Source organism: Hippocampus guttulatus, chromosome 12, assembly GCF_054856545.1.
Source record: "Hippocampus guttulatus isolate MCC_2025c chromosome 12, RoL_Hgut_1.0, whole genome shotgun sequence".
Classification (NCBI taxonomy): Eukaryota; Metazoa; Chordata; class Actinopteri; order Syngnathiformes; family Syngnathidae; genus Hippocampus; species Hippocampus guttulatus.
The window spans coordinates 18,646,618-18,673,986 of record NC_141272.1 but is presented as its reverse complement, the minus strand read 5'-3'; the positions used below and the strand labels follow the sequence as shown (position 1 = coordinate 18,673,986).

The 27,369-nt window shown below is 43.1% G+C and overlaps 1 protein-coding gene across 1 annotated transcript; it reads left to right on the top strand.

The window, feature by feature from the left end:
• Window positions 1-1,087: 1,087 nt before the first annotated feature.
• Window positions 1,088-24,984, top strand: zbtb44 (zinc finger and BTB domain containing 44). The gene is made up of 6 exons (XM_086125310.1): window positions 1,088-1,581; window positions 5,056-6,154; window positions 8,044-8,128; window positions 9,197-9,348; window positions 16,294-16,594; window positions 20,091-24,984. The coding sequence occupies exons 2-6, from the start codon at window positions 5,092-5,094 to the stop codon at window positions 20,479-20,481; spliced, it is 1,992 nt and encodes a 663-aa protein (XP_085981436.1). The 5' UTR covers window positions 1,088-1,581; window positions 5,056-5,091; the 3' UTR covers window positions 20,482-24,984.
• The last annotated feature ends 2,385 nt before the right edge of the window (window positions 24,985-27,369 follow it).

Below are 27,369 nucleotides of genomic sequence, written 5' to 3'. Positions count from 1 at the left end.
TGAGACATGTACTACAGGGTCAAATATTGAAAACCTACATTACTTGCAGTTTAGGACCACAACCACAATAATAAGCATCACTGAGCATAGATAAAACAGATTTTTTTAAAAGGAATGTTTTGTCACAATGCTTGTAATTTGTGGTGTTTGTGTTCCCCATATTGTAGCAACTGAGTCCAATGTTCGTGCAATTAATTCAACTTTGGCAAAAGTGAAGGTAAATAGTGGGTAGCTATGTGGCAGAGTCATTATTGGGATGTTGGACAATGACACTTCCTGCTCCTTTACAGTACGGTACAGTACAGATGCGCACTGCATTGTGGGGACACAAATACGAGCGCCAAAAGGCTAGCCGGTATAACAAAGGAGAGAAAATAACAAACGGAATCTTTAAATGACAAGTTGCTATGATGTGAGTTCCAGTGAGCGTTGTCGGGGGCTGTAAATTCTCCGGGATAACGCTGGGGATGTAAGACACGTCGCAAGCTGCTTTGTGTCAGCTCGACTGTTTGCCTACTCAGGCCCAGCAGCTCGCAGAGGCCTCGGACTAAAGGTAAATATCCTTGTTGTAATTTGTTTTAGTGTCATTCTTATGTTGCGCGGTTTTTATCCGACTAATATGTCGGTTAAGCCTTTTCGTTGGTTGTCGGATGCTGTATTCTATGCGACGGTAATCTTTGTAGCTAACGTGCTAGCTGTCGTGCATCGCTCGGTTCGTTGAGGTAGTCAGGGTTATCCACGGTCAAACCGGAAGTTCATCATCTGAAACTTCGAAAGAAAAGCATTTGTTGAATTGGACAGAAAAACAAGGTGTGTGTACTTGGTGTCGACATTGTACCTCGTATTAATCGACGAAGCGAGCTGATTAAATAGTTATAAATGTACATATTAATAAAGAAAACAATGCTTCATCACGGTATTGTTTTAAATATAGTTCTTTACGACATAGCAGCCACTTAGGAAACTTTAATTACTTAGCGTTAAAGCATTGGGTGATGGCTGAACAATTTTGCCAAGTCTTACAAATTAAATACGCACTCTCATAAATTAAATATGTATAGTGTTGTATGTTTATTTTACTCTACCCTCAGCCATCGTCATGTATGCTGAATGCCCATTGCTATAGTTAGCAACCTCCTATGGGTTTAGGAGGTTGCCCCCCCCCCCTGCCCCCAACACACACACACGTGCGCGCGCGCACACACTCATTTTTGGGGCGGGGCGGGGGCAGCGTTATGAAAATCTGTCGAAGTACGTAACTGTAATAGTTTTATTGTGATAGGTGAAACAGGATGTATTTCTTATCTCATCCGTTATTAGAAATTGGAACTTGACACATAGCTGGTGTTTGCTAAACTGTATTGTTGTGAGTTTTTTAATGTTCATTTTTGGAATTTGCGGCTTCCTATTGCTCGTCTTACACAGAGGACATGTATTTTTTGTTTACTTCGGCCCAACGGCTTCAACTAGCATTTTCCTACTTGTTTCAGCTGTCTGACCACTTGCTAGTAGGATGTGATGATAGTTACAGTGAAAGGACCAGGTTGTAAACTGGACGCCGCCATCACGAGTAATTGAAAGGTACGGTGGATGTGAACTTTTTGTGTGTTACTCTTTCTTAGTCAAAAAATATGTCAGGTTAGGTTTAAAATTTTAGCGAAAATATGATCTTCAACAACCAATAACAAGCATCTATCACCACCTGTGGCCTATTCATTTTAGTAAAAAAAAATCCCATTAGATTATCAAAGTCTCCACGTTGTTTTTTGTCTTGTAAATCTGGCATTTATTCACACGTTCAAGATTTATTTACATTTTGTTACAATGTTGCAGAAAAACCGTCAAAATGTTTTGTGATTATGGCAAAGTAATTTAACTAAAATAATTGTGTGTGTGTGTGGCGGCCCGGTAGTCCAGTGGTTAGCACGTCGGCTTCACAGTGCAGAGGTTGTGGGTTTGATTCCAGCTCCGGCCTCCCTGTGTGGAGTTTGCATGTTCTCCCCGGGCCCGCGTGGGTTTTCTCCGGGTGCTCCGGTTTCCTCCCACATTCCAAAAACATGCATGTCAGGCTGATTGGACGCGCTAAATTGTCCCTAGGTGTGAGTGTGGGCGTGGATGGTTGTTCGTCTCTGTGTGCCCTGCGATTGGCTGGCAACTGATTCAGGGTGTCCCCCGCCTACTGCCCGGAGATGGCTGGGATAGGCTCCAGCACCCCCCGCGACCCTAGTGAGGATCAAGCGGTTCGGAAAATGGATGGATGGATAATTGTGTGTGTCAACTTTAAGTCCCTTCAAAATGTCTCCATAGAAATGCCTGAGAGGCTCTTCAACTGTGAGAAAATGGCATTATATTATTTTCTATTCTTTTTACTCCAAGTCTGTAATTCTCCATGTTTTTTATTAGGGCAGGTACTTTTATTTGGTCTGTGTGTGTGTGTGTGTGTGCGTGTGTGTGTGTGTGTGTGTGTGTGTGTGTGTGTGTGTGTGTGTGTGTGTGTGTGTGTGCTTTCCTTACTGGTACCCCTGTACTCAAGCTTTTGTTTGATGGAAATCTCATGGCTGGGAGTCCACATGTCTAACAGACAGCTGCTAAGCATCCTGTAGTTCACTGGCCTCCACTTGAGCCTGGATTGCCTTTATTGTGGTTACATAACCTGGCGTTCTGTCCTCGACACTCCATTCACTTATCACCCTCCTCCTTTTTTCCGATCAGTGTATTAATGTTGCTGTTTAACTGTCCACAATGCACTTTTAACTTCTCTTTAAAACTTTACAAAGTTCTCTTGCTAATAGATTCTGAAGTAATTAAATTTAAAGTTGCTGAAAAGTGAAAATAAAGATGTCTTCAAAAATATGCTTTTGAAATTTGGCACATCACAATGAAGAGTGTGATTACCAACCCTACCAAATATATATGCCAAATGTATTTGAGACTAGTCAAAGTCCTACCTGCAACCTTCTTTTATTATTTATAATTTTATCTGTGGTTTTATTGTTCTTGTTTTGATTGTAAGGTGTCCTTGAGTGTTTTGAAAGGCGCTTATAAATAAAATGTATTATTATTTAGTTTCCACCACGAGGGGGAATATCACTTTTTTTTTGTTGTAAATCTCCAAAGAATTACAAAATAAAAATAAAATCAGGTCCTTATAAAGTTAATATATCAAAAACAGAACAATTTTCTGAGCAATACAAGTACTCAACACTGAACTTGCTTCAGATAATAAACAATAAAACAGACCCTTAAATCACAGTGCTGTAAGTTAGCACTTCAGAAATAACACTGTTCATCATGACAAACTAAACGCGCTGAAAAAAATATCAATCACTTCTAGTAGTCTACAGAGGACACGTCAACGATGCCTCATACGTGGAGTGTTCTTGAGTTTAGTTTGCCGAAGAGCTTTGCTATGTATGGCTCGCTCGCTATATTGCTCACGCTTTCGGTGCTAATGTTAGCTGTGGCTGCACATGCGACTCGGTGCTTTGCATTGATGTGGGGGCTAAATTTGAGTTGCTTCAGTGGTACGCAAACTCCTTCTTACAAATTAGGCACACCACTCTACCTTTATCAATTGTGTCGTCAGGGCGTTTTTGGAATGTACATTTTCCATTCATTGTGCCGAAAACTCTCACATCCTGCTCCATTTTCACCTCTCCACTCTTCACCGCTGCTTACTAAGCCCGCCCAACTCCAATGGGAGCCTATCAGCTCCGGCTAAACAAGCCCCAACATAATGGCAGCCAATCAATGTCCGCTTCAGGCTGTGACTGACAGTTGTTTCCCCACCCTCAACAACTTGAACACAGGAAGCTAACACATAAAAAGGGCTGTTCGAAAAAGGCAACCCACCTACAGAAAAAATAAAGGCAGAGATTAAAATCAAGATGAACGCGATTAAAAACTAACATGTTAAATGGTCTGTAATTAATTAATCACAGTTAATGCGATAATTTGACACCTCTAATCAGCATATCTCGATTTCTGGGTGGTGTTTGTTGTTGTTTTTTTTTTGAAACCATAACAATGCTGCATTGAACTCCATGCCTTAGGCATTACTGTCACCTCGGGGTAGAAGCAGTGCACAGCACATATCGACAGACAGTGGCGACTTATCCCAGGTCCCAAGTATTGATTTAGGCGTAGAAAAAAAAGTAGTGTGTTTCCGGTAACATGAAATTTCAGCATAGGGTCGGTAGGTCGGGCAAAGTATATATATTTTTAATCTTTTTTTTTCCATCAAAAATTTAAACAAAATAACCATAAAACATAAAACAAGAAGACATAGAACCTGCCGCTCCGCGGCCGGCGCCGCCACCACCTATTTAGTTTTCTCCCCGCTCTGGACTCGGGGGGCCGGGGCGCGCCGCCGCCTCCGCCGACGTCCTCCTCCGTCCTCGGTGTTTACTCAGCCCGTGGTGTTCATCAAATAGTTCACTGATTTTTTTCGATACATCAATGGATGCTATTTTCTTAACATTACGGTGCGAGCATGCAACGGTAACACAGAAAACGCGGTTTAAACTGTCGTCGCAGATTGCGGCCGCCGCCATGTTTCAATGTTGTTGACAGACAACAGGGCAAATGACGCACGTGCTCAACTTGAATATCGCGAGAGTTTGCACCGATGTAAACCCTCTACACAAAAATGTAGAGGGTTGTTTGAAAAAAATGCCGACCGTAAAGTTTTTTTTCGACGTAGAAATTCTCGGTCGGTCGGGTTACCGGAAACACACTACTTTTTTTTCTATGCCTTATGATTATATGAATTGATAATGAGCTCTGCAAAGGAAAATCAATTAGATCCAATGAATCCTTTTTTTTCTAAAACTTAGCCCTACTTCGGCCTATTCGACTTTTAAGTTGCAACTGGCATGCACTCATAAATTTAACAAGAAAGTGACACAGAGAAATTCCAATGGTTGTTTTATTATATATTTTTTGTTGTTTAAGTGCAAATCCTATACTGTAATTAGACAGAGTAGTAAGTGATTACATGAACTTATTCCTCTATTAAGCTACAGTACGTACTAAATACTTTGTTTGTCTTCGTAGGACACGTTTTCTCTACATGTTCAGAAGCTGACTAACATGGGAGTGAAAACCTTTACCCATTGCTCGACCTCCCACAGCCAGGAGATGCTCGAAAAGCTCAACACTTTGCGTAACCAAGGTGACTTGTGTGATGTTACCATCAGGGTGCAAGACAAACATTTCCTGGCACATAAAGTGGTCCTGGCGTGCTGCAGTGAATTCTTCCGTTCCAAACTGGTGGGTCGGCCCGAGGAGGAGGACAAGTTTGTCTTGGACCTTCACCACGTGACCGTTAGTGGCTTTGCTCCTCTGCTGGAATATGCCTACACATCCACACTCTCCATCAGCACAGAAAATATTATCGACGTCCTCGCAGCTGCGAGTTACATGCAGATGTTTGCCGTAGCAAGCACTTGTTCAGAGTTCATGAAGTCCAGTATTCTATGGAGTCCAAGTAACAACAACAGCAACACTCTTACAACAGGCAAACCCCTTGAATCAGCACCTGAGAGTGCCTCTTCAAACTGTGCCCTCACGCCACTTGACGGCAGCGTGTCACCCGTGTCATCTGACTGTAGTGTGATGGAGAGAAACGTTCCCGTTTGCCGTGAATCACGACGGAAACGAAAGAGTTTTGTAAGCATGGCTTCGCCTGAGAGTCCCCTCAAATGCACGACACAGATGGTCACGACCTCCCCTCAGGTGCCCAATCCATCCCCTTCGTTTTCAGACAGCACGGCCCAGCCTGTGGAGTCCTCGCTGGCCTTCCCGTGGACCTTCCCATTCGGAATTGATAGGAGATTCCACTCGGATAAATCAAAGCTCCCAGAGAGCCCCCGGTGCCAAGAGCAGGCAGCAACAGTTACTTCTGAGGTAGTGGTCGGTCGGCGACTCGGTGACTTTTTGTCATGTGAAAGCTCCAAGGCAGTGTCACCACCCGTGCCAACTGAGGAAGAAGATGTGAGGGTGAAAGTGGAAAGGCTCAGCGACGAGGAGGTCCAGGAGGCGTCTTCCCACCCTGTCAGCGCCTCCCAGAGCTCACTGAATGATCAACAGACGGTTCCAGGAAGTGAGCAGAGTCAGGAGGATCTCCTCATCAGTCCACAGTCATCATCCATAGGTGAGGGAGTTAGTGCAACTCATGGGCTTTAGTTAAGTTAAAATGCATCTGCACTACGCTGAGTTCAATGTCAAGTACGGGTATTTCTTGATTGTTTCATGGAAACTCAGGCGCTTCTGACTGTTCGTGAACTCTTTTGGGTAAAAAAATCTTTTTACACATTCCTCATATGGGCATATTTTCAAAAAACTATAGTGGTTTGTTTGTTTATTGAACATAAAACATATACAGTAATAATTTGACACAAAATAGGGTAAATAAAATAGTGAAAAGAAAGAAATCAATCTTCATTCAACACAGTTATTATGTTCAAGGGAGTAGGAAGAAGTAAAAAACGTATCTAGTCCTACCCCGTTATGTGTTTATATCTAATAAATCATTTTTATATCAATCAGAAAAGAAAGAAAGTAAGAAGAAATAAGTCTCCATTAAGGCTCATACTTTACCCTTAACCGTGATATTTTTACAACTTTTGGTTTGTATCGGGATTATATACATCCACACCCTGGCACTCTTGTCAATTTTCTCTTGTATTCATAATGGGTATTTCAATACCTTTCTCTATTTATCAACTTAGTTCTGATTTATCATTATATTTAATGTTTAGAATTTATCATTTTAACTCTGATTGATGTAGGTTGTTTGTGCTATTTTTTTGAATTTGTTTTTGAACTCAGCAAGCGATTTACTCATTTTCAGGTCCGTTTCGAAATTATTCCACAGATTAACACCTTTGATAGATACACTTCTTTGCTTGATGTTTGTTCTTGTTTTGAGTTTTTTGAATAAGTTGGTACCTCTTAAATCATAGCTGCTTTCTCGAATTTCGAAAAACTTCAGAATGTTTTGGCAGAGCAGGTTATTGTGTGCTTTGTACATTAATTGGGCGATTTGAAAGTCAACCAGATCATAAAATTTCATCGTATTTAATTTGATAAATAGTGGATTTGTGGGTTCCGTATATTTTGATCTATTAATAATTTGAATTGCTTTTTTTTGTTGTAGTTTTAGAATAGGGAGTGTGTTTGTTTTGCAGGCATTTCCACAGTAGGTCATATATGGTAATAATAATGAAGTGTATAATGTGTACAAAAGTGCCAAAATGTGTGGACTCCCAACCACATCTTCTGTGCACGTTTATCAATTTAAAGATACTATTGGGGTGTTCACTTGGCAAGTTTTACTCCGGTGTAGCACCGGGGCTGCCCCCTGTAGAGCGTTCACACATACAAAGTTATACCGGTGTAGCCCCTGAAAACAGCTTAAACTGGAGCAAATTTAACCCTGCTCAGGAGGTGGTTTAAAAATTTACTCCGGAGTAAATGCTAGTTTACGGGGCAGCACCGATATAAAATGGGACTTGTGAATGCAACAGGAGTAGACTCGCTACGCGTGAGAAGAGTTGATTACATACGGGTGGAATGCGTTGCTTTCATGCTCTGTTGTACTTCCGTCATCTTTCCTTTCTCTCTTCTCTCATCCTTTTACGGTGTCTGATACACCACAGCATTGATTTATCTGGAGAAGTATAAACCATGGTTTTTCGATATGTCACAAACAAGGCGGGGAAAAGGAAGTACACGTTACGCATTCGCATGTTTTATTTCCGTATTATTATCGTATTGCACGGCCGCAGAAACTGCCGTGTGAACGCAAGTGGGGCTGCACCAGGGTTAACACGCTTCTCTTCAGTAAGCAGCTTTATACGTGTGAATGCTCCACAAAATTTAGACCGGTGTAAGATATATCGCAACAAAATACACCGGTGCAGCACCGATGCAAATGTGTGCCGTGTGAACACTCCTTGTGTGAGAGGAATGCATAAGATGAATTCAGAAAAACGCCCATGTCATCTTTTGAGGGTTTTTTTATTTTTTTATTTTTTTCAGGATCAATGGATGAGGGAGTGTCAGAGGGCTTGCCGTCAATTCAGAGTACCGCTAATGCTGGAGGACATGCGGAGGATGATGAAAGGTATCTCAATTTGTTTAGACTTGCAGCAAAGGAAGTCATTAGTGTGGTCGACTACGAAATACGGCATAAATCTCCAAAGTGTGTGACAACACATCTGAAATGAATTGAAATGTTCAATATAATGATAAGGTGTTCGACAGCACATTGCTAAATCCATCCCAAATATGTGATTAAAGTAATTAGCAGAGTAATTGATATAGATCGGGGGGCCCATTACGTCAATCGCAATCGACCGGTACCTCGCGGGCTGGTCCCAAGTCAATCGCGAGGGGTTTTGAGGAGAAAAAAAACCCCTCAACCATTTGTGTGTCTTTGTGGATGTTAGTAATATATTTATTGTGTTAATGTACACTGCACCATCCTATCAGTCACATCTTCACAAAAAGTCTTAAAAAAATTAATCAGGTAAATCTTTAACCTACGGTGTTGCGTGACCTGCGTCACTGGAAGTTGTTAGCGTTCAGCAGTCTGCATTGCAGCTTGTAATTGGAGCTGTTGCGCTATATCTTTTATCGTTATCGTTATTCTCATTCAGAGTTTGTTTCGTGTACAATTCACCGTGGTCACGGGCAAAGAATAGGAATCTGGAGGGCCGAGGGAAGCATTTTCAAACGGTACGTGTGAGCTACAATAGATAACAAGCTGCCAAAGTGCTTCGCATGCCTCCACGTCAGGCTGTTCCTCATCATGCGTGTGTATGTGCCTGTAATGTAATGGGTTGATCGCGGGAGGTTGGTTGATCGAAAGGTAGATCTTCGGTCGAAAAAGTTTTCAGGCACCCCTGATATAGATGATAACTGATTGTAATCAGGATTGGTGGAGGGGTGGGGGGTGGTGCGTTGAGAATCTCACACAATGCCCTGCATGTGGCATAACTGTGCAGAGATGGGTTAGACCTGATGGTAATTAAACTGACAAGAACAGGTGGCGGAATTGTTCAAGTGAGGGTTGCACCTCTGAGGGAATCGTCACAGCCGACTTCAATCATAGCCAGTGAAATATCAATTTTTTAAAATATGTTCTTGTTTTGCGAGATCAATCTGTGCTTCCTCTTGTTTGGTATTTCAGATTAGAAGGTATTCAATATCCATACCACCTCTATATTGGCCCATCAGCCCGGCCCGGCACCAATGGCCCTGACAGGCCCTTTCAGTGTCCAACCTGTGGAGTTCGATTCACACGCATTCAAAACCTGAAGCAGCACATGCTCATACACTCCGGTAAGTAAAGATGTGAAATTGAGATCATAGTTTCAGAGAAAAAATATGAAACGGCGTGTAAGCTGTCAGACGATGGTGCACCACTGTGGCTGTCCACGGCAGTGATGAAAGTATCGAAAATACAATATTGCATACAGGGCCTTGCGATAGCATTAGACCCCCTTGAACTTAATGACCTTTTGCCACATTTCAACAATTCTGTCTTCCCAGTCCCTGTTGAAGAAAAGCAGCCCCAGACTATGATGCTGCAACCACCATGCTTGACAATGGGAAGGTTTTTTTAGGGCGATGTGAGGTGTTGCTTTTACGCCAAACATAACGCATTCAGCCCAAAAAGTTCAATTTTGGTCTCATCAGCCCAGCGCACTTTCTTCCACATGTTTGTTGTGTCTCCCTGGTGGCTTGTGGCAAACTCCACAAACTGCACTTTTGATCGGTTTTGTTGAGAAATGTTTGCAAATGCAAACTTCCGTTTAATGACAGCACGGCGGTGATAAACGATCATTTTAAAAAGGAAGCACTTGATACCTGATTTCAGTTCTGACATAGGGACAGTCATCTTTGGAAGCTAACATTAGCACACACGGTTTACTTTGTTTTTTGGATTTAATGCGATGTCCTGTGCACTAACAAACTGTAGACCAGTGGTTCTTAACCTTAGAGGTACCGAACCCAGCCAGTTAATATGCATATTCACTGAAGCCTTCATGAGTGAAAAGTAAATATATATATTTTTTACAAATTCAAGACATTAAAAAAAACACATTTATTAAAAACAGAAAAAACTAAATACAATTTCAAGAGATAAGTATACTTAAAAAAAAAATAAAATTATTGTACGACGTACTATCACGACAGTTGACAACTAAGCGAACTAAATTTCCCACCTCACTGATTGGACAAGCAATGTCATGTGATCATCTGCAGCCAGTGATGGCCAAGCGGGCCTGTTATAACTAATTGACATGTTGAGTCGCGTGTGTCTTACCCTTCATGGCAGAGGCTCCGTCGAACCCGAGACCGATTCACCGAACCCTTGGGGTTCGATCGAACCCAGGTTAAAAAGTCACTCTTGTAGACACAGAAGCAGAAAGCAGTTCTAATTCTGGTATGACACCTGCTTGCGATTAGATGCAGATAAGAATGCAAAGCTAATATGAAGGAATTTGAATGAAAGTTGTCAAACTGAAAGGCAGGCATCCATCCATATACAGCCCTACCTCGGTTTTCGACCATAATCCGTTCCAGAAGGCTGTTCGAAAACCGATTTGTTCGAAAACAGAAACCACGCTCTTTTTCAAAAAAGAATCGTTATTGAACCCGTCTGGTCAGTAATGGAACGCTACACGAGGAAGCGTCACTTCCTCGTGTAAGGAAGGCGAGAAGAGTCAAGTGGTGCATTCAAGTGCGCGCAGTTTGTTCGAGAACTGATTTTCGGTGGTCATCCGAGGTATAAAAAACTCGAAATTTTTGGTCGAAAACCAATTTGGTCGAGAACAGACACGTTCGAAAACCGAGGTTTGACTGTGTAAGGAGCACCACAGCACAAGGTGTACTGTCGATTTTTGAGTAAATTAGGGGAGTTTAAGTCTAATATGAAAAATTAATAAATAATGCCAAGATTGCCTCTGCCTCACACGTTTTGCCTTGGCGACGAAACGTGTGCTTCTTGGCCAGCAAAGCTTTTTGGGACTATCTCTGCCATTCAATAATCAGAAAAACACTTCAACATCTGTGATTCTCAATTTTGCCATTCAGTGGGGTATGATGTGGCGCTAAATGCAAATTTTGACTCGCAAACTGCAATGCGAAACCATTTATCTTGAGCCTTGCTTTCACAATACTGTGCATGACTGAACGAATTAAAGTGGAATTATACACCAAAATAAAGAACACAAATTAGTTATACCTGGGGGAAAAAATGGGCAAATTTATTCTGACCGCAAATCCAGAACCCGTGAACGTGGGCTGTATACTGTACTCATATATTTGAAATGCATCACATTAGACCAGCTGTCTACCCTGCTCCGTTGTTCGACGTGATTTGATCACGTGTTCAGTCTAGATTGACATTTTGCCACCAACTGTTCACTCCACCAGGTGCATTTCGAAAAATACTCCTAATGCTGCACTGCCCTGCTCAACTTGGAGGAGATTGGTTTGCCAAATTGGCAACCACAAGCAGTGAACCTTGCACTGATATGAGAATCAAGATCCGCCGTCATTTGCGCCACAATACAGATGCAATGTCAACAAAATACAGTCTTGCATATCATTTGCTTTGTCTAATTTAGCCACTGTATTCTGACCAACAGTGAAACAACAAGGTCTGGCAAAATGACAACTTTTTTTGTCTTTCATCAACTCGAAATATTCTTTTTAATATATACAGTTGTCAACAATTTCTTCATTTTGACAATATTGGCTTCTCTTGTTATTCTCTACCCCTCCGTGGTTGAGGGGTTTGTGTGTCCCAATGATCCTAGGAGCGAAGTTGTCTGGGGCTTTATGCCCCTGGCAGGGTCACCCACGGCAAACAGGTCCTAGGTGAGGGACCAGACAAAGCACGGCTCACAAACCCCTAATGATGAATAAAATAAATGGCACTCAGTTTCCCTTGCCCGGACGCAGGTCACCGGGGCCCCCCTCTGGAGCCAGGCCTGGAGGTGGGGCTCGTTGGCGAGCGCCTGGTGGCCGGGCCTACACCCATGGGGCCCGGCCGGGCTCAGCCCGAAGAGGCAACGTGGGTCCTCCTTCTCATGAACTCACCACCCATGGGAAGGGCCAAAGGGGTCGGGTGCAACGTGAGCTGGGCAGCCGCCAAAGGCGGCGACCCTGATGGTCCGATCCTCGGCTGCAGAAGCTAGCTCTTGGGACATGAAATGTCACCTCTCTGGCAGGGAAGGAGCCCGAGCTGGTGTGTGAGGCAGAGAAGTTCCGACTTGATGTAGTCGGACTTGCCTCCACACACAGCCTGGGTTCTGGTACCAGTTCTCTCGAGAGGGGTTGGACTCTCTTCAACTCTGGAGTTGCTCACGGTGAGAGGCGCAGAGCAGGTGTGGGCATACTCATTGCCCCCCGGCTCAGTGCCTGTACATTGGGGTTCACACCGGGAGACGAGTGGGTTGCCTCCCTCCGCCTTCGGGTGGGGGGATGGGTCCTGACCGTTGTTTGTGCATATGCACCAAACAGCAGCTCAGCGTACCCACCCTTTTTGGAGTCCTTGGAGGGTGTGCTGGAGAGTATTCCTGCTGGGGACTCCCTTGTTCTACTGGGCGACTTCAATGCGCACGTGGGCAATGACAGTGAGACCTGGAAGGGCGTGATTGGGAGGAATGGCCCCCTGATCAGAACTCGAGTGGTGTTTTGTTATTGGACTTCTGTGCTCGTCACGGATTGTCCATAACAAACACCTTGTTCAAACATAAGGGTGTCCATATGTGCACTTGGCACCAGTACACCCTAGGCCGCAGTTCGATGATTGACTTTGTGATTGTATCATCGGATTTGCGGCCGCATGCTTTGGACACTCGGGTGAAGAGAGGGGCGGAGCTGTCAACTGATCACCACCTGGTGGTGAGTAGGCTCCGATGGTGGGGGAAGATGCCGGTCCGTCCTGGCAGACCCAAACGTATTGTGAGTGTTTGTTGGGAACGTCTGGCGGAATCCCCTGTCAGAAAGAGTTTCAACTCCCACCTCCGGCAGAGCTTTTCCCATGTCCCGGGGGATGCGGGGGACATTGAGTCCGAATGGACCATGGACCTCTATTGTTGAGGCGGCCAATCTGAGTTGTGGACGTAAGGTGGTTGGTGCCTGTCGTGGCGGCAACCCCCGTACTCGCTGGTGGACACCAGCAGTAAGGGATGCCGTCAAGCTGAAGAAGGAGTCCTATCGGGCCTTTATGGCCTGTGGGACCCCAGAGGCAGCTGATGGGTATCGACTAGTGATGGCAAAATAAAGCCCCATAAAGCAGTGAAGCCCTGCAGGGAAATGCTTCACACACGATTCGGGGCTTCAAGATGAATAATTTCCTCGACTACGCCATCATGTGGACAGGAAAATGTATAACATGCTTGGTGCATGCAATAAAATGGTGGGGTGTAAAGATAAGATAAGAAAACCTTTATTAGTCTCGCAATGGAGAAATTCCCAATTCACAGCAGCAAAGTCATGAAAGGAAGAAGTAGAACAACAAAATATAGGAGCTGCTGGAAAGGCAGCCACTCTCGCGGCGCCATTTTGAAGTCAAAATAACAAAAATAACACAACACAACACAACACATAGGACACAAACAGTCGTGCAATCTTCACCACTATTCTGCATACACTTTGTTGTCTGACTCTGAACATATAACAATATGTAATTGAGGAGTGTTTTTACATGAATTGTTCCGTTTTACTTTGTCTATGTTTGTGCCTATGCAACAAGTGAAAATGTGAAGTAAGGAGGTAGAATAAAGTGCTTATTCATTTTTATTTAAAAACAATATTTTATCTAAAGTTTTTGGACTCAGGCAGTTTCTTTTTTTGCAGAGAATTTCACCTGCTTTTGAACAAACTCTTTCATATGGTACTGATGAAGCAGGGGTGCATAGATATGTGATAGCAAGTTGGTATGACGGGGAATTTAGCGCTGCTTTGCCGCTTTCATTTCGAACCACAGTCGAACCGATCGCATCATTTCCTGAATCAGTCACGTGGTACACCCCCTTCGCGGGGCTTCAAACGTCACCACTGACGTCATCAACACGCGCTTCGGCTCCCCATTCATGAACCACTCATCTAGATTACTCGGCACACGCTTCAGGGATTCGACCCGCGGAGCACATCACTAGTATCGACTGGCTAAGCGGAACGCAGCTTCAGTGGTCGCCGAGGAAAAAACCCGGGCATGGGAAGAGTTCGGTGAGGCCATGACTTCGGTGAGGCCGACTTCAGGACGGCTTTGAGGAAATTCTGGTCCACCATCCGACGTCTCAGGAGGGGGAAGCAGTGCACCACTAACACTGTGTACAGTGAGGATGGGGCGCTGCTGACTTCGACTCGGGACTTTGTGAATTGGTGGGCAGAGTACTTCGAAGACCTCCTCAACTCCACCAACACGCCTTCCTTGAAGGAAGCAGAGTCTGAGGACCCTGAGATGGGCTCTCCTATCTCTGTGGTTGAAGTCACGGATGTGGTTAAAAAGCTCCTTGGTGGCAAAGCCCCAGGGGTGGATGAGATCCGTCCGGAGTTCCTCAAGGCTCTGGATGTTGTGGGGCTGTCCTGGTTGACACGCCTCTACAACATCGCGTGGTCAGCGGGGAGAGTGCCTCTGGATTGGCAGACCGGGGTGGTGGTCCCTCTTTTTAAAAAGGGGGACCGGAGGGTGTGTTCCAACTACAGAGGGATCACACTCCTCAGCCTCCCTTGTAAAGTCTATTCAGGGGTGCTGGAGAGGAGGGTCCGTCAGGAAGTCGAGCCTCAGATTGAGGAGGAGCAGTGTGGTTTTCATCCCGGCCGTGGAACAGTGGACCAGCTCTACACCCTTTGCAGGGTCCTCGAGGGTATGTGGGAATTCGCCCAACCAGTCTAAATGTGTTTTGTGGACTTGGAGAAGGCGTTTGACCGTGTCTCTCGGGGAGTTCTGTGGGCGTTGCTTTGTGGGTATGGGGTACCAAACCCCCTGATACGGGCTGTTCGGTCACTATACCACCGATGTCAGAGTTTGGTTCGCATTGCCGGCAGTAGGTCGGAATCGTTTCCAGTGAGGGTAGGACTCCGCCAAGGCTGCCCTTTGTCGCCGATTCTGTTCATAACCTTTATGGACAGAATTTCTAGGCTCAGCCGAAGCGTTGAGGGGGTCCGTTTTGGTGGCCTCAGTATTGCATCTCTGCTTTTTGCAGATGATGTGGTACTATTGGCTCCTTCAAGCAGGGCTCTCCAACTCTCACTGGAGCGTTTCGCAGCCGAGTGTGAAACGGTTGGGATGAAAATCAGCACCTCCAAATCTGAAACAATGGTCCTCAGTCGGAAAAGGGTGGAGTGCCCCCTCTGGGTCGGGGAAGTGGAGAAGTTTAAGTATCTTGGGGTCTTGTTCACGAGTGTGGGCAGGAGGGAGCGAGAGATCGACAGGCGGATCAGTGCAGCGTCTGCTGTGATGCGGACGTTGTATCGGTCTGTCGTGGTATAAAGAAGGAGCTGAGCCAAAGGGCAAATCTCTCAATTTACCGGTCGATCTACATTCCAGCCCTCATCTATGGTCACGAGCTATGGGTCGTGACCGAAACAACGAGATCCCGGATACAAGTGTCCGAAATGAGTTTTCTCCGCAGGGTGTCCGGGCTGGCCCTTAGAGATAAGGTGAGAAGCTCGGTCATCTGGCGGGGTCTCAGAGTCGAGCCACTTCTCCTCCACATCGAGAGGAGCCAGATGAGGTGGCTTGGGCATCTGATTCGGATGCCTCCTGAACGCCTCCGTGGTGAGGTGTTCCAGGCATGTCCCACCGGGAGGAGACCCCGAGGACGAACCCAGGACACGCTGGAGAGACTATGTCACCCAGCTGGCCTGGGAACCCCTCGGGATCCCCCGGGGAGAGCTGGAAGAAGTAGCTAGGGAGAGGGAAGTCTGGGCTTCCCTGCTATAGCTGCTGCCCCCGCGACCCGGCCCCGGATAAGCGGTAGAAGATGGATGGATGGATGTTATTCTCTCATTATGAAGTACGACCGTGTACAAAATTGTACTGTAATTCATGAAAATGATTATTAACCCTTTTCGGGGCAGCGGTTACAGCAGAAGACAGCTGACCGTGTTATCAGGTTACAGGGTGCACGAAACGGTTAACTCGGGGAAAAAAATCTAATTGTTATTAGCTTCCTCCTCCACTATACATTTCAAACATTTCATTTTCAGTGACTGAAATAAACCGAATCTGAATGTAAGTTTTGATTTTCTTTATTCCGCTAGGCATTAAGCCTTTCCAGTGTGACCGCTGTGGGAAAAAGTTCACACGGGCCTACTCTCTAAAGATGCATCGGCTGAAGCACGAAGGTAAACGCTGTTTCCGGTGCCAGATTTGTAGTGCCACATTCACGTCCTTCGGTGAATATAAGCACCACATGAGGGTCTCCCGACACATAATCCGCAAGCCGCGGATTTATGAGTGCAAAACGTGTGGCGCCATGTTCACCAACTCTGGCAATTTAATTGTACACCTGAGGAGTCTGAACCATGAGGCATCTGAACTAGCAAACTACTTCCAGAGCAGGTGAGAAGACCCCATCGTTCACTCAATTCACATTGGGGTCAGAGAACACATCAATCATCATATTGATTTCAGGATGTCACATTAATGTAATTTAACTCTGTTTTCTTATTTGATACATATTTACAGTACATAGAAAACACCTCAGTCATATTGATGTCATTATGTCACATTAATGTACTTTAAGTCTGTTTTCTTATTCGATACTTCAATCATATTGGTATGGTTATGTGATAATGTACTTTACCTCAGTTTTTGTATCTGATACATATCGTTCGTATGTATACAGAGCTGCCAGTTGTGACGGATTGTCCATCATTTGTTACGGAAATCACTGATCGTGACCTCACAATGGCTGTAATGTTGAGTTCCAGATATTTCAAGAAAAATTATCAATTATGCGCCATTCGTTTCACGCCATTTCAAGGACAAATGCAAAATACGGATGTGTTTTTTATATTACATACTGTATATCCTTTAAAATTATCTGTCATTGGTTTGACAAAAAAGAAAACTATGTATCGATACTTCCTATGAGTATCTGTGATGACTCAAGAGTTGAGTATTCATTCTGGTATGCGCTAAAAAAAAAGTGGTATTGAACATCTCTAATATGTTTATACATATAAAGTGTTCCTTGACAACTTTGCAATTGGAATAGGCTGCAGCAGGGGTTTGAAAATGGATGGATGAGCCATTCCATTGCAGATTTTGCTATATGTTTAGTTATCATTGTCTTGTTGGAAGGTAAACCTCCGTTGCAGTCTCAGGTCTATTGCAGACCCCAACAGGTTTTCTTCCAAAATAGGAGCCTGTATGTGGTTCCATCTATCTTCCCCATCAACTGTATCTCTCTTCCCACGTCCTGCTGAAGAGAAACAGTCCCAGACCATGATGCCCCCACCACCAATTTTGACAATGGCCTTCTTCCATGGTTGTTGTGTTTCCCAGGTGGCTTGTGGTAAAATATAAACCGTACTTTTTATGGTTTTCTCTGAGAAATGTCTTTCTTCTTGCCACTCTTTTATAAAGACCAGATTTGTGCAGTGTGTCCAATGGACAAATTCCCCTGCTTTAGCTGTGGATCACTGCAGTTAATCCATATTGATCCACAGGCGTCTTGGCTGCATCTCTGATCAGTGCTCACCTTGTTTGGACTGGAAGTTTAGAGGAATGGCTGGGTCTGGATAGGTTTGCATTCGTCTGATACTCTCTTCATTTCAACATGATTGATCAAACACTGCCCCATCAAATTTTTAAAACATGTTGAAATCTTTTTATAACCAAATCCTGCTTTAAACTTCACTGCGACTTTATCCCGGACCTCTCTGGTGTGTTCCTTTGGCTCTTCATAATGCTGTTTGCTCCCCAATATTCTTTTAACAGTCCTTGAGAGCATCACAGAGTAGGTGCATTTCTACCGAGTCTCAGTTTCACACTGGTGGACTCTGTTTATCATCATCAGTCATTTAGGTCAACATTGGATCATTCAGAAATCATCAGGGAAATTCTGGAGTCTGTCAGCTTTCTACTGAGAGAAAAGGGTGTTCATCATTTTTCAGTTCAGCTTTTCAGTTATTTGGTTGTAAAACGAAAAATTTAGAATATCAAGTACATCTTACAGTAATGAAAGTGCTGCAGATTTTCCCGGATTTCAAATTTCATGAAAGTTCCTCTGGAAAATTGAGGAAAAATTGCCTAAAATTAATCCGGCTATTAGTTGACAAAATTGAATGAACATGCGTTTGAGTTCGTTGTTTTGCTTGTAGCGACACCACTTGAGCGAAGCGCACCTCAGCACTCGATAGTCCGCTGTTCTCTGCTGTGCGTGCGTCAGAGCGAACATGTATGCACGCACACGTCTTTTGATTTCAACCAATCAGCGCCAACGCAACCGACGCATCCGACGTCACAGATCAAAGAAGCTTTGATCTCCGACAACAGCTAAGCTAGAAGAGATGACACGACGCTCGAGGTCGGACGGACACGTTTTTCTGCTAATCTGTGTCTTTTTGTCCAAATTTTGCTTTCCTGAGCGTAGCCATGTTGAGGCACGAACACTAGTAACAGTAACACCCCTCCCTTCGCATTCTCATGGCCTCGCCTTCGAAATTTCGGCGAGAACGGAATCCACAAAGGGTGCACACAAAAGGCAGATTAATCATTGGATGTTGAGTATTTGAATAGCGTTTTGTGTAAACTAATTCATGCGTGATCGGCTAGGTACGGGCCCAGCGCAATGTTCAAACAGGTAGACAGGCAAGCTGACATACGTGCAATAGACGCGAGTGTTAGGAACACGTTCAAGTGGTCATGGCTTGAGGAAAAGGACTTGAACAGAGATTTTTTGTCCGACTACATTAGAAAGGTCGAAAAACGTTAAAATCATTTTATTTTTATATATATAATAGATAGATAGATATACATATACATCTCAATTTTCAGGAAAGTCCACTTTCATCTCTGATTTTATTCCACTATAAGATTGAGTCCCACTTGGTGCTGCTGCTTCGCCAAAAACAAACCCAAAAAAATCCTCTTTTATATCTTTGTTTGAAGCCTATAATGTGGCAAAGGTTGAAACACCTCTGTCCTTCACTTTCTCTGGTGGGTGTTTAGTGTGGTACACAGCATGTCGCCAAATAGCACAGCGACTACTTGTCACCATTTAAATAGGCCAAATTACTGATTCCAAATTTGAAGACGCCTGTGATGTTAATTTAGAGGGGACATCTTGGTTGAACATGGGAATCATGGTCACAATTGATTCGATTCATGTCTGATTTAGAGGGCCACACTTCAGTTTGATTACAGATTGTCAATTCAAGTCAATGCATCTTGAATTGATGAACATTTACTTCCCTGTAATGTCTTACTCTGTGTACTTCCTACTTTTTATAATGACCCAAAATAAATTCCGGTCGTTTTTGTTTTTTCTTCTTTGTTTTTTCCTTCCCTGTGTCATCACAACATCCTGCCAGCGTTGTTTCGGTCATCAAAGTCCTGATCTGAAGTGTGGAGCAGAAGTTTGCCAGCAACAAAAACTATTCATCTTAATACAAAATTTCAAAATCAGTCGCTTTATTAGTCGCACTTTGCGCGAGTGGAGGAAAATTTAACTCTCAGTGCCTCCTTTTTAAAGGGCAAAATCGGACCATTTCAGAGCAGTCTGGAAATGACAAAGGGATCGCAAGTGGTCGCAAAATGTCACCTTCCTCAGAGCTTCAGACAGAACAAACTTGAGATGAATGTCAGATTTTGGAGTTAAGCCGGTTTCAGTTTTGCATCACAATGCTTTTAAAGGACTTAATCATGTTTTCATTGTGTTGGCGATGAGGCATTGGAATGTATTGCAAATTATTTCACTGAGCTATAGGAGTCTGGAGACAAAAAACAATATGCTGTATATTTATTATATTAGAAGTGTCAATGGAGAAGTGAAAAGTGCTGTGATTGCTTTGTTTTGTTTTGTTTTTTTTCTCCCCTTCCTCTTTCCCAGTAGTGATTTCCTCGTGCCCGACTACCTGAGCCATGTGCAGGAGGAGGAGGAGGAGGTGCTCGGAGTCCAATATGAATTGGAAGAATCTCAACATCACCCTGTCTATGCGGGCAACACCTCCACATCCACAACCATTCCCGCCTCGTCCTCCTCCTCAGTTCAGATGGCTGTCATCTCCCAGGTCTCCTCCTCGACCCAGAATTGTGAGAGCTCACATGGCTTCCTTTCACCCGATTCCATGGATCCCCTGGAAGCTCGCGTCTCCTTCAAGAAGCATGCAGGCGGCACCACTGCCCTGGCAGAGGAGACCAAGAAGGACAACAGAGAAGGAGGCGGTTCACCCGCCGCGTTTGACCAAATGCACCATCGGAGGCCCAATATCCAGGCCTAGGAGTTGGCTTCTATCACCATTTAGTGATGGAAGTCTTCTTCTTGCCCATGTTGTGCAACTTTGCAGTGATAACATCTGGGAAAATCTGAGGAATATTGATGCCCAAAGAGCTCAAGTGGACTTCACATTTCCATTGACAGAATCACGGCGAGTTTTATCAAGACTTTGGTTATCCCGGTGATGGCTTTCCACCATAAAATGAGTCATGTGCGTGTGTGTTTTTCACAAGGGTTATTCATCCTGTTTGACGTGAATGCACTGCCGCTGGAGGTACAGTATGTGAAATTCTAGCCGTGTCCTTTTGAAAAGTGCCTGAGAATAGATGAAGAGCACTTGTTTGCCAACAATAGCAACTTAAGGCTTTACAAGCTGAGCTTTTATTTTTTTTTTCTCTCTCTTACGATGATGTTAATGTGTATGGGCACACACCTGTCTCTTTCGGTCTTGTCACAACATGTCAGTATCGTCTCTTGCATCCCTTCTGCAGTACATGTCAACTGTTGTAGAACAAAAGTGATGTGTGGATGAAATACATTTCATGAATATGTTTAAAACTGCAAGTATAGTTCCTCATTAATTTTTTGTCTTTTTTTTAGGCCAGGACTGTGGTTCACTAACAAATCAGATAAAATATTTTTAGCACTGGCAACTTTTTCACTCAATTACACAGTTGTGGTCTGAAGTTGTGGATTGCCTCACAGAGTCATCTGACAATGTTTGGAAAATGGCACGAAAAACAAAACTTTGAAGGTGATGGAATGATTTTCATGGTCTGTCACATCTATTATGCTTCGGTCAGTTCAATAGGTTGGCAATCAGAAGACAACGACAATTAACGTTGGTGCTTTTCTGTTATGTACTGGAAAACAATTTGCATTCCCTGTTTTGAATCATACGTCTACTCCCAAAAAAACAAAGGCATACCAATGTTGAAAAATAAAAATCTAAATGCAACAACATAGTAAGCGGTGTGAATCACAAATTTCAAAAGTAAAGCAGAAAAGTTCATGAAACTCAGTATTTCTGTGACTGCCAAAAAGCTTTGGCCATGACTGTAGAAGGTGACACCTTCATATTTCAAACTGCAAGCTTTTCAAACAAACCCGAATGTAGCATTTCATGTCGGTTGCAGTCCAGCTTGCTCGTTATTTGATAATGTGTTGTTTCTTTTTACACTTGATGATATTTCTCCCCGTCTGCCCATGTCCACTTATCTCTCGCTTTTCCACACATTATCTTATTTCTCATTCTAATGTCCAAATACAATAGCAACAGTTTGGGATTCACATTTTCCCCATTTAGCGTGTACCCAAAAAAAGAGAACTGAACAGCTGGATCACATAAATGTTTGGGATCTTTGTTTGTAAAGTAACTAGTTGCATAACAGTCATGCAAAGGATCTTGCAAACAGTTGGACGTTTGTTACAACATGATTGTCTTTTCTAGAAATGTTGTCTCTGCGTGATGATGATCCCAAAGCACATGTGCTGGCTGTTGTTTTCCCATGGCCACTTTTTCAAAGCAGAGTTTCTTGGTATTATGTGAAGAGATTACTTGAGAGATGTCGTAGTTGTAGTTTTGTTGTTCGTGTGATTTGTTTTTGGGGGGTTTTGGGGGTTTTTTGGGCGTGGGGGGGGATCAAATTTTTGTGTTTGCCATTCTCTTCAGAGACGTTGCTGATACTGACTAATGACACACATTTTTCTTATTATCCACGAGTTGAATGCTACTGACTGCCTAACTTTATATTTAACTTCTGTAAATTTTGCAGCTGCCACTTTAGGTTCAAAAAAGAGGACGTAAATCTTATCCCCTCCAGCCCTCCTTGAAGAGTTGATTGTAGAGATGAACATTGTCTGGTTTTGTAACTGTAACATTATTTAAATTCACTGAGTGCTGTCTGAAGATTTTGTGTCACACAGTGTGACTGTCCGCCACATTTTCAAATGGGTGCCATTTGACTTTTTCCTTGTCTGACTAAAAACTCAAGCTCTTATCCTTAGGACCAAATGTTCTCTTATTTCATTTGAGGATTTGCCACGGCAATCAGTGCTTGCACACAAAAGAAAGAGATAATCATTATCAGCAGTCCATGCAGTCTCTTGAAGGGGTTGGGCTGATTTTTCCCTTAAAAAAAACTACAACAAAAAAACAAAAATGACAATGTTGTGCATCCAACAGGCTAGCCTTAGTCAATGGACCTATTAACTGTAGTTGCACATTATCAAATATTTTTTCAACCGTTTCGCCACTAGTTCATCATATTCTCTGGATAATATACTGTTTTGTATGGCCGATACTGATACCTTCCATCCATCATAAAACATGAGGGTCGTGGACGTGCTGTCGAGCCTATTCCGGGTGTCTTTGTTCGATTGTGGGGTACACCCTAAAAACCGATGCGATCCACAGAGGAGCCGCTGGTCGGCGATCTCCTCCGGGATGTTGAAAGTGCGGTGAAACTTGGCTGGCCCGATTTTGTTTACGTTGCCTTCCGCCACCCACGGCGCTTGTTTGACCCAACAACAATTCACGGAGTACCCGCCGGTCGCATGTGATGTCGTTCATGTTTGAAACTGCGGTGAAAAGTCTCTGCGAGTCATCAGTTCTTGCTGTAAAGCAATGTCGATGAAGTCCATTCGATTAGAGTAGCCAACAACGAAGGTAAAAATGCAGTTAAAAAGGAAAAGGCATCGGTCTTCATCATTCTCCAGCTGCGGCAGCCCCAGAAGCAGGCCGCCATTGAGGCAATGCCACGACTGTTGGGCAGTGACCTCGGGGGGAGCCTCGGTTACGGCTCTCGTTCGAGTGAACGTGAACGTGCACTTGTGATTTTTTTTGGTTAAAATATGAGTAATAATAATAAATATTGTATTTAGACTTGATGAGACTTCGTCTAGTTCAGTGGTTTTTAACCTTGTTTGAGGAACTGAACACAACCCGTTTGTTTATATGCACATTCACTGAACCCTTCATTCGTGAAAAACAGAAATATGACTTTTTACAAATTCAAGACATAAAAAACGCATTTATTAAAAACAGAAAAACAGTGAATAAAATTTCAAGACTAAAACTAAATTTTACGACGTGCTATCATGACAGTCACACGTTGAATACTGAGCGAACTAAATTTCCCGCAGCACTGATTGCACAAGTAATGTAATGTGATCATCTGTAGCTAGTGATGGCCAAGCGGGCATGTCATAACTAATTTACATGTTGAGTCGCGTGTGTCTTAACCTCCATGGCAGAGACTCAGTCGAACTCCTGAGACCGATTCACCGATCCCCTAGAGTTCAATAGAACCCAGGTTAAGAACCACTGGTCGAGTTGTACGTTAGTTTATTTGATGCGACTTTCAACATCGGCCTCAATATCGTCCTTAATTTGCAGTATAGGACTGATAAAAAAACGTTATTACCCACCCGATACCGATAATTATCGTGCATCCCTAATATACATGAAAATGCTGCTGTTTGCTGAAAAGTGCCCCAGCTGTTTTTTTTTTGTTGTTTTGTTTTGTTTTGTGAACTAACGTGTGCAATAAATGGAGAGGTGTTGTTTTGAAAGTTAAAATTCTGTTTCTGGAATGCTGATCAGTTACAGATGTATTTTTAAAAAAAGAATGTATCACTTATTTGGGAGAAAAATAGAACCCATTTGATCTGTGAAACAAGGGGTTGGTTCCGTTCTGCTCTTTTGTGTTCATCTCTGAAATTGCATGTTTATGCTATGTAAAGTTGAGAGCACTTCGTGTTGCGTTGCCGATGTGTTCTGGCAAGTGTAATGTGTTGATCTTACAGCCTGGTTTTGGATCCGTTTTGCTGGAGCATGACCTTTCTTTCCCGTATATTCAGCCCTTTTATGTGCAATGCTTTGACAATATCTTGATGATATGCCTTTACAGTGTGCACTTGGTGTTGTATACCAGTTTTCTACCAGTCGATGCTTTATTTAAAAGTTGTCTTCATAATGGCATATATAGATATATATAGATAGATATATATTGTTGAATTTTATATCATGGGTCACTGTTTGATGGCATCTTTCTTGTTAAATGTGAATAGAACCGTTTCAGTTGGGAGTATGTCAGGGTCGTCTTCATTCTGTAACTGTCTGCAGTATGTGTATAGTTAATAATAATAATAATATATGCAGTATATACATAGTATGTTGCATATTGTTTATACTGTAGGTTATTTGATTACAACCCACTTTCTGACAAACTTATTTTTGTGTCTTTGATACTGTACCTAGTTTTGAGAAACTGTTTAAAACATCCCGGTTAGTGATATAAACTGCACATTAGGGAGAAACTAATGTTGTGGTGTGTCTGGAGTTTGTTTTACAGCTTGCTCTTAAAAACTGACAATACCACTCTGTATTTTAAGGTTTGTGGTTGTACTGATTCTGAATTTGCTAATGTTCTGGCTCTGCAGTCCTGTTATTAAAAAGGGTGTTTTTGTAAATGCATAACATGCAAATAAAAAGAAAACTAACGAATTCCATGTGTGGTGCTGTTTCTGCTGGTTTTGGGAGAGCTAGTGCAGTTGAAGTCAGGCAGATGAGAGAAAGGATTTGGTCGTGATAAAGCAAGTTTCCCAAGATGGCACGACAAATGGCCCACAATGCATTTATTTATTTTACTAAATGTTTGGATGTACCTTTTAAAGGAATTTACGACAGGCTTTCTCGGTCTACCTCTTTGAGATGGCAACAAACAAAGCTCACGATAAATTCAACTTTATACACTGGATTAAACTTGTCATGACGTGGCCCCCGTCATGACGTGGCCCCCTGCTTCTGACGGAACCTTTAAAAGATAGATGAAAATTGAACTGGGCGATGTCGAAACACATGAAATATTGCTGCTTTCAGCCAACATTTGCGTCATCCAAAACTACCGTGCGATGATCGTGGTTTTATCTTCCTCAAGAAATCGCTCTTGTTGATCATCGTAAATGTTCTTCATTTGGGCCTCTGCTTGTTGATACTATTGACCAAATTGATAAATCTATTTTAAAACACTAATGGCAATTATGCAAATATTATCTTTTGACAAAAGACAGGTGGATAAATATGACACAATGATAAAGCACTTGTTCCCGCCAGCTCCATTTGATCCCTATTGTATAACACTTGGCTCATCTGTTGCTCCTTGCAAATGTGTGTGTGTGTGTGTGTGTGTCTTTATTTATTTATTTTTGGAATAGGTGTTCGCAGATGTGTTCACGACTGGTTTACATTTTCGGCTATCTGTGGACGTGCATGGGCAGGAGGAGGAAGTGGGAGTGGTTTAGATGAAATGGATACAGCAGTTAGCGAGCAGAGACTAGATAATGCAATGGTAAGTCGCTGAGCCAGGAAAAATAAAACAGTCTGCATGACTAATGCACATGTCATACAGTCCCAATCAATGGAAAAGTTGGAGTCAATGGAATATTCCACAAATCAAACATTTGCCAGATTCATTAGCTTCTTGCATCCCGAGAAAATAACATTAAGACTTTCAGATTCTGCATCCCAAAAGGTGAACCGCCTACTAATGTTGCTAATGTTACACGGCCAGAATTGCAAAACTACAAAAAAGCAATTCAGTTGTTCCATTTGTTTCCAACAATTCAGAGAGAGAGAGAGCATCATCTGAAAAGTATTAGGCATGATTTTTCTCTGCCCAGCAGTAGCTCGAATGTTCCAACTACCTGCTGACAGGAGCAAGAAGAAAAACATTTCAACTCTCTACAGAGATGTCAATCCCCGAACCCCCACCCCGGCTCGCTACAGATCACAATATTATCCTGCCAATCTAATGTTGGAAAACTGAAATCTTAGCCAGACAGAACATTAAGCCTTCATTCCAACGTAAATTCCTTTGAAATCATGTGATGTAGCACAGCGCCTTGGGTGGAGGAAGGAGGAGGAAGACGAAAACATTAGAGCAAGGAGACCCGCTTTTTATCACACCCCGCTGCACCTGTATTTATAAAGTTTTGCAAACAACACTGAATGAGAAATATCCCAGCTGAGAAATGACCTCATCAACTTCACTATGAAGCTCTGAACTGAATTTCTCCAGCCAACTCATGAAGACAATACAATATCTACCGTCATTTGGAGTCATATTTGCTCTTTCGCAGCACTAAATATGTCAGACTGCAAGAAATCTCTGTTGCACAAACCTCTCGCGGTTACCTCGACTTGGATCAGGTCATTCCATACCTCAAATGTCTTCTTTTGATGACTTGGATGTATCGTTTAGGAGGTATTAGCGGGCAGCTTTCGGAGACATGCACTGTACAGTTCATAGAGAGTACATGTTATTAGTTCCAGTCCTATTTGTATTTTATTTTTTTCAGTCACGAAAAGAAATGTGACACAGCTCTTCCAGTGTAAAACACAGATGCACTATGGGGACCTCACATGGATGTTGAGAAAACTATTGGACTGCCAACATTGTCCCCAAGCCCACACCAAAGCATGTGTTCGTTGATTTATATTGGGCAAGACATGGCAATGGCGAACCAATTTCCCCCAACTTCAATGTCGGAATTCCAGTGACAGAAACACCGAACAACATGCAAATTTGAGGATTTTATTTACAGAGGAATCCTTTGCCTTTCCCTGTGCCGTGTTTTGGGATTCAGACGGCCCAGATGCTTCCCTCTGCCATTTCAAACATGTTCACTATTTGAATCAATGTGTTTGCAATTACATCATTACAGTTATTTTGGCACCGCACCTCCCATTATTTATGTGTCGCATTACTTCTTAAAACCATAATCTAGCCAGGAATGGAGCGTTTCATCATTTATATTGCCAGAAAGAGCTTTGTTACATCCAAAATTTCATTTGATCCATTGTTGTTCGCATTGTGTCTGAGACTTGCAT